Genomic DNA, 7,749 nt, shown 5'->3' with positions numbered 1-7,749 from the left:
AGCGGTCCGGCCACGCTGGCTCCAGGGCTGAAACCCACACCTGACCGGTTTCCGAGCACACGAGTCTGGAAGTGCAGGAGGGGCGCAAATCAGGCCCCCAAGCCGCCCAGGGACCCCACGCGCGGCTTGCTCCTCGAAGTGCGCATGCGTATCAAGCCGCAACGCGGAGACGCCGAGCTGTCCTGGAATCGCGCATACCCCTCCCTTCCCAGTTCTAGCCTCGCGCTCCGGAAGCCGCTTCCCGCGAGGCCGGGCGGGTCCTCCAGAGCACCGAGAGTGGCGGCCAGAGCGGCAGCGACCCTTCCCGAGCGCAGCAGCGTCCGACGACGCGCAGGAACGGACGGCGCACCTGCGCCGGGGCGCTCGGCGGCGGCCTTGTACGTCATTGCGGGCGCGACGGCCCGAGGGACTGTCTAGGGTCTGCTTCTGTGAGGGTGCCGCGGCGGGACCGGCCGGGAAGATGCCAGTGGCGGTGATGGCGGAAAGTGCCTTTAGTTTCAAAAAGTTGCTGGATCAGTGCGAGAACCAGGAGCTCGAGGTAGCCGTTCGCGTCGAGCTGGGAGAAACCGCAGGGTCTTCTGCCGCCCCCGGGCGGTGCCAGTCTCCAGGGTAACAGGGCCCGCGGGGCTCGCGGCGGGCGTGGGGAGCTCAGGACGCCGGGGTCCGCCCCGAAGGCTACGGGTCTGGGCCCCGTCTCCCCGAGCTCGCTGGGAGCTTTTTGTTTGTTTTCAGCTAGTGAGTCCGAAAACCCTGGGCATCTTTGCTCCTGACATCCTCCAGTATATTTCCTGTGTTAATTAGACTGGGTGTCTTTCCTCCCCATATGGTGGGAGGCGGGGGGATGGAGATTTTACTAAAGATATTTGTGCAGGCATACGCACAGACCAAAGAAGGAGTAGCCTTTTATCAATTCAGAAAGTCCTTAGTCTCATAATGTTAACACCTAAGCTTACCGTTCCCTCTTGTATAAGACTGATGAAAGTTATATCATGCAGCTGTTAACTTTAATTGAGAGGTTTTTTTTTTCTTTGAAAGGCACTGGAAAATCATGTATAATATTAGTATAAAAAGTTAACCAAAGGAGACGACAGCCAGAAGCAGCAGCTCACTAATAGACACTTAATAGATCTTTTCTGAATGAATCAAATTTGAATGGAGAAATATCTTTGTAACACTCGGCTGTGATTTTTTTCTGTTCATCACTCATTACTTAGCTATTCAACAAGATTGATACGATGGGCAGAATCATGGTGCTTTAGGAATCTGTTGGAAATGTTTGTTTCTTTTAATAGTAAGCCCATTTAAGAATTTGAGAACTGGGAAAGGAATCCCACCTAAATATTCTTCTGCATATAAAGACACAGAGCTTTGGAGGGAGAGAAAATCACAGCTGATGGCAGATCTAAACACTGGTTTTTAGTGTTTGGTACTTCTCTAAGCTCTTTCTACATCTGTAGTACCAAGTATTGTAAAATAGGCTTATTTTTTAGATTAGTGTTAATAAAATCCTTTTTTAAGCATAAATATAAATAAGGTTTTTCGGTTTTGGCCTTACAGGCTCCTGGAGGAATTGCTACTCCCCCAGTGTATGGTCAGCTGTTAGCTTTATATCTGCTCCATAATGACATGTAAGTACCTTCTACCTAAGCCAAGAGTAGCAGCTTCGTCAGGATTCTACAGAAATTACTCTTGCATTGAAGAGACATCATTAAAACATAAGGCACAAAGAGCTTTATCTTCTATTATAATACTTAGTATACCTATTTCCTATATTGAATTGTGACTTAAACTATGGTTAGGCTGAGTTGTTTTAAGAAACACTTGTTTTATATATTTTCTCTAAAAAGACATTCTAATTTGTTGTGAGAAACTACAGTGTCAATAAATTCTTTCAATTCATTGACCTTTTTTGTCTTTATAAATAAACTTTCATATGACCTCTGTTTACTGATATTCATATGTAATCAGTAGATCAAGAGAAACTGAAAGGGAAGATTGAGAAAGCTAAGAGAAATTTAATTAACAACGCATATGAGATTTTTTGAAAGGTGTTGTTTTTTAGTTATTCCTAATTCATGTTCATTGAAGAAAAGAAAGCATAAGCATACAGGAGTCCCTTATGCCACTAATCATCAATGATTACTGTTAAATGTTGTTGGCAAGTTCTGTTCAACCTTTTTGTTTCATATCTTCTAAAAACCTAACCTGCAGTTTCTATTAGACATTTATCATATGAGCTGTTGGTTTCATTTTTGTAATCCTGTCATCGTGTGTTTGTCGTAGTTCAAGTTTTCAAACTCAAAAACTGCCTTGAAGTTTTGGTGGCTCTGCACTCATTGGTCAGAGGAGGGCTCATGATGAGGAGAAAAGCATTGTGTATCACATACATTAACAGGGAATTCCAGAGCCTTGATTAGAAATTTGTTTATTTTTATATGTGAAGAAATTACCTACTTAAATGTTTTTAGTGTACCATTGCCTTAATTTCAGATATCTAGATCGTTAATTAAAAATTCACTGAAGATGCCAAAATATTACTATGGTGAAAGTATTTTATGTCTTTTTGTCTGGAAAGCTACTCTTACTTCCCCTGGACAAATTCATATAAAACTAAATTTCACTCTAAAATACATAGTATTTTAAAATATGCTTTTGTGTGTTTGCAGTGAGATCTAGAATTTTAAACATTTACTGAGCTGATTTTTTTTAATTGCTTATTCTTTCTTGGGGGGATGTAAATTAGGAATAATGCAAGATATCTTTGGAAACGGATACCACCTGCTATAAAATCTGTAAGTATTCTTCAACATATCCTACTACTTGGATGTAGTAACAGCATTCATTTAAATGGCAACCTTCTAAAGTTTTTTAAGTTTCTGTTTTCTTTCCCCTGTAGTTCACAGAAATAGTTACTAAACTGGTATTAGAGTTTAAGAACAGATCTACAAATTCCTGTAATCAAATTTAATTTCCTTTGGATGGAATAGAAGTCTGTGCTCAGCTTCTGCTGATAATGTTTATTAAGATGCTTCTTGTGTCACTTTGCCCAGCAAAAAACTGAGACCTTTTAATAAGGGTTTAGTTTGTGTTTTGTTTTGCTTTTTTAACTGATTTATGCAGTAATTGTATTTACTTTGAAATTGGTATTATTTCTAAGAATATCCTAAAAATGATTTTTACAGCATTAAGATTATTTTTGCTAATTAGGATTTTAGATTTCTTAGTTTGGATGGGAGATTAGATGAAATAATGTCTTAAAAGTTTCTTCCAAAGTGGAATGAAATACATTTTTTAATTTCATGGGATTCCCTGTTTCTAGCATAAATGCGAAGCGAATTTCTTAAACATTCCCTGAATATTACCAAGAATTCACTTAAATTCTTCAGTTCATTATTGGTATTCAGCAGCAATCCGTTTTAGTACTTTTATTGTCTTTCTTCTCCAGACATTCTATTAAGTAAGATTGGAATGTTCCTCCAGCTTCATTGACTTAAAATGAAGAGCTATAAATTACACTCATAGTCTCAGTGATGTTAGCAGGAATTCTCTCCTGGCAGAGGCTACAGTGTATGAATCTTTATCATTAGTCATTTTGCTATTACTTTTGCCCAAAAAATATGTATATACATTTTACATGCACATGTATATGAATATTGTACACAACATTTATCACATATGTGTATACTGAAATACAAGTGCTTAAGAAAATTAATTTCCAGGCTTAATTCTGAAATATTTTTGGACAACTGTTTTATGCTTAAATTTTCTGTTCTAATAAAAATTTATATAAACCAAATACAAATAAATTTTGCACTACTGTCCACAGCATTTAAAAACCTTTTTGATAGTGATTGGGCTGAAGAAGTAATTATATCTCTTAAAATAGATGTTGAATTATGTTTTAAGATAGAGTTGTTGGTAAGTCTGCGGAGTGACTATCCTCAAAGGCAGTAATATTTATTGCAGGCACATTCTGAACTTGGGGGAATTTGGTCAGTAGGACAGAGAATCTGGCAGAGAGATTTCCCTGGGATCTATACGACCATCAGCGCGCACCAGTGGTCTGAGGCGGTCCAGCCAATCATGGAAGCACTTAGAGGTAGTGTTTCTTCTTGGTTAATTAAATTAGACCTGTTCTCTAAGTGCTGCGATGTTGACGTAAGTCAGTGATGTGTTTTTAAAAAATAGACGTTTTCTGCTAGGAGAATAGGGCAGCTTTCAAAATTCTTTTGTAAGGATTTGCTACAAGAATGTCTTCATTTCATGTGTTAGGATTTGCTGTAACCACCCTTCTTCATTTCATCTTGCTTGTGGTTATATCGGTAGGTAAGGGCCTCACTGTCTCTTAGTTCTAGATTGAAATTGCTCTTGTTGGTAAGAGGATTTTTTGCTACTAAAATGAAATCTTGTTATACTCTAATAAACTAAAGGTATGGAGTGGTGAAGATTTTAAACCCCATGTACTTGAAAGTAGAGACTGTGCTTTGGAGTCTGTTGACTTCAGGCTTTAACAGGGGTTGCCTCCAGCTTCTGGATTTTATCTAGTCAATTCAGTACACTGATGCTCAGATGTTTTTTAATTGCTCTGAAGGATCACAAGCCTGTGTGACATGGCACTGATCCCACGATGAAACTGGACCCTGCCTCTCTCTCTCTGTTCTCCTGCCCCTGACATCTGCTGGTTTACTCTTTTATAAATTCATATAGTGAGCTCTTTTATGTTGTTCAATTCTTGTCTCTTATCGTTACCTTGTCGCTGTCATTAATAACCTGCCTTGACTGTCTACCTTCCTGCTCCGGAGGAGTCAGCAGGACTTTTTGAATAACTGTTCATTGTTCTGGCAAGGGATAGCATCTTTTTAGGAGAGCAGAAGGTGAAGGTCGCTTCTGAGATGTACCAGATTTCTCTTGGGACGGTAAAGCTTTGGCAGCACAGAACAGAACAATGTAAGGGACAAAACAGGAGGCACTGACTTTAAACATGAAGGGAGCGGGCGGGGGCGCACGGGCGGCCGGTGGGTGGGAAAGGAGGGGTGTGGTATAAGGTTGCTCGGGTACAGTAGGGGTAGTTCGGGATATTCCCACAGGAAACCGCCTTAACCTCTTCACGTAAGTCCAGAGGAGAAAGGACTGTGGTGGCGGATTTTTGTACTGTCTGGTTCAGTGTTAGGATTGTAGTGTGAGGGCACCGGCCGCGGGCGTTTCCCAGCGGCATACAGCAGGGACACTGGCAGGACTAGGGCTCCGATCTCCTGACTCACGCAGCGAATATTCCCTGTGTGCCTTCAGTGCGTATAGCGGTGTGTCCTCCCAGGACCGCCTCTGCCTCCAGCTCCATCAGATTCAGCACTTCTCTGAAGGCAGTCCAGTGGGCCCCTGGAAGGCTGTGGAGCACAACATGGAGGAGTTCGGGTTCTGGAGCCGTACTTCTGGAGTTCGCACATGGTTCTGCCACTTGAGTGATTCCTTTCTACCTCGTTTTTCTCCTTTGTAAAGTGGAATCATAAGTAGTGTTTTCCTTGGGTTGTTAGAAATGAATTAATATGTGTAAGCGCTTACATATGCCTAATTAGTTAATATGTATAAGCACTCATGTGTTCACCTGCAATATTTGTGCCTGTATCCTGAGAATTTTACAAATCCCCGGATTCACGGATGGTAATGTATTTCCTCCGTAGGATGAAGCCTGGTGAAGGAAGGCTTATAACAGATTTGAATTACTGCTAAATTTAATATTTTACGTTTTAATGTATTACAAATTGCCGGTTTTCTAGATTGTTTTAAGAACAATCACATTCTCAGATCTTTTCCTTTTCTATTCTGAATTAGTCACAGTCCTACCGGAAAATTGGAAATGGCTTAACTGAAGAGAGGCTAGTGAGAGAGCTGTCTCTAAAGGCGACCAGCAGGGGCTGACAGAGCACCCAGGGACTGGCTGTGGATGGTGGCCATTCTTACCCGAGGCCCAAAGGGAGGAAGTAAGGGACCCACACTACCGAGGTCACAGAACGGGCTCCCCCTGAGGCGCTGTGAATCAGCTAGAGCCAGGCAGGGGGGCTCAGAGGGAGTACAGTCATGTGACCCATGGGCCCACTCAGCAAGCAGGAGCGTGCAGGTGCCACGGGCAGCGGTGTCCAGACTGCCGGGAAGAGAAGGGCAGCGGTGGGTTAGAACGTGCGGGGCAGCCGGCTCATCTGCCGACTGTCTGCAGCACCGGCAGCTGGCACTTCCTGCTAGATAACCAGCACGTTTGGGTGTTTTTTACACAACAGAGGGAGCATTCTTTTAGGGTCTCCCCAGGACTCTGTCCCATGCTGAACTGTTACAGATATTAGGTGCTGGCTCAGTTGAATCTCCTTTCCAATGTGCCATCCTCGTGTTCGCCTTCATGAGGTGACCCATTTCACAGATCTTAAGGGTCACACGGTGACTAGACTGTCCTGAATGGTTAAAAGCAGCCCCCGTTTTGTGGCCTCTCACCAACCCTGTGGAACATTCGGAGCCTGTGTTTTCGCTTCCTCTGCCCACCCGCTTCTGTCTCCCCATGTGCTTGCTTCTTTTCCGTGTGCCAGGCCTGCCTCTCTCTGTCTCTCCTCTCCTTCTGTGTGTCTCTTCCATTCATTCCATTCTTGTTCTACTCCCCATCTCCTCTCAGTTCTAAAAATCTAACCAGAGTGCTTGAACTCAAGTTAGTATTTTTAAAATATGGTAGGCTTTGTTAGTGCACACTTGAATTTCCCTTTTCCATTGTTGCTCTTGGTTCTTTTTCATTGAGTGCCCGTGGCCTTCAATAAGGGAATGTTCCCTTATCGCTAGGAAGTTTTCAAGTCCAGCGTGAGGTCATGCGCTGAGCGGTCTGTAGGAAGAAGGAAGGAGTTGACTGAAGGCATTGGAGGAGGGGCAGTACTGGCTGAGTGGAAGCTGGCGAGGAGAGGACATCAGGCTGAGTGAGCAGTGAAGAAACGTGGTGGAACGTCAGCGATCTTTAAGAAATATGAGAGAACAAAGCCAAAAGCTACATTTTGGTGATATCGTCAACAAGCATGTCTTCACCACATACTTCGTTAGAGAGGCCGGGCTCTTTTGGGGGTGTATAAAGATTATAAAAGATAGGCCTCCTCCCGTAGAGAAGTTTAGGGATCATTGAGGTGATGGGAGTGGGGAGGGGTGGGGCAGTGCATTGTAGGTGGTGAAAGCATGCTTGTTAGACGGGTAGTGTAAACAACGCTGTGAATTTAGGGAAGGGCAGAGATGGCAGTGAATTTCAGCGCTGCAGGAGGAGCTTGTAAACTGACCTAAGAGTCGTAGAGAGCAGACAGCACACAACAGCTTAAACCCAGAGCCCGGAGATGAGAAGGTGTGAGGCTTGTCTGAGAGCCAGGGGCCTAACTGGGGGCAAAGGGTGCCCACGGAGCTTGGTGCGGTTGTTAGGCAGTGGCCCAGGAATGGAGAGAGGATTTTCAGTATGTTCTAGGGCTATATCGTATGTATACACTGGCCTATTGAATGTGGAAAGTAAAATCTAGAATATTTTTAAGCATGTTGACAACCAGATGGAGGAGCCCTTATGTTCCTGAAAGAGCAGTGGGCAGGAAGACAGGCTAGCTGGACCTTGGTTCCTACCATTGACTTATTTTCTCTGCGTCATCTCTGAAATATTCAGTGTGGGAATGTAAGCCTGGGGAAATCCCACATGTCATCTCTAGGGAGGTTTTTGCTGGAATTGTTTGCAGAGCCCTTCCCCCCCCC

General features: G+C 43.5%; 1 protein-coding gene across 1 annotated transcript in view; it reads left to right on the top strand.

The window, feature by feature from the left end:
- The first annotated feature begins 365 nt into the window (after nt 1-365).
- The window catches only part of COPS8 (COP9 signalosome subunit 8), a 13,319-nt gene continuing 5,935 nt past the window's right edge, over nt 366-7,749 (top strand). Inside the window, exons 1-4 of the mRNA XM_008690290.2 lie at nt 366-538; nt 1,558-1,628; nt 2,744-2,792; nt 3,967-4,099. Of these exons, the coding sequence (XP_008688512.1) occupies nt 461-538; nt 1,558-1,628; nt 2,744-2,792; nt 3,967-4,099 (331 nt within the window). The 5' untranslated portion in view covers nt 366-460. The remainder of the gene's footprint in view (nt 539-1,557; nt 1,629-2,743; nt 2,793-3,966; nt 4,100-7,749) is intronic.

This window comes from Ursus maritimus, unplaced genomic scaffold (assembly GCF_017311325.1).
Source record: "Ursus maritimus isolate PB19 unplaced genomic scaffold, ASM1731132v1 scaffold_1, whole genome shotgun sequence".
NCBI classification, from domain to species: Eukaryota; Metazoa; Chordata; class Mammalia; order Carnivora; family Ursidae; genus Ursus; species Ursus maritimus.
Note: the sequence above shows the minus strand (reverse complement) of the source record. Positions and strands in the feature narration are given on the sequence as shown.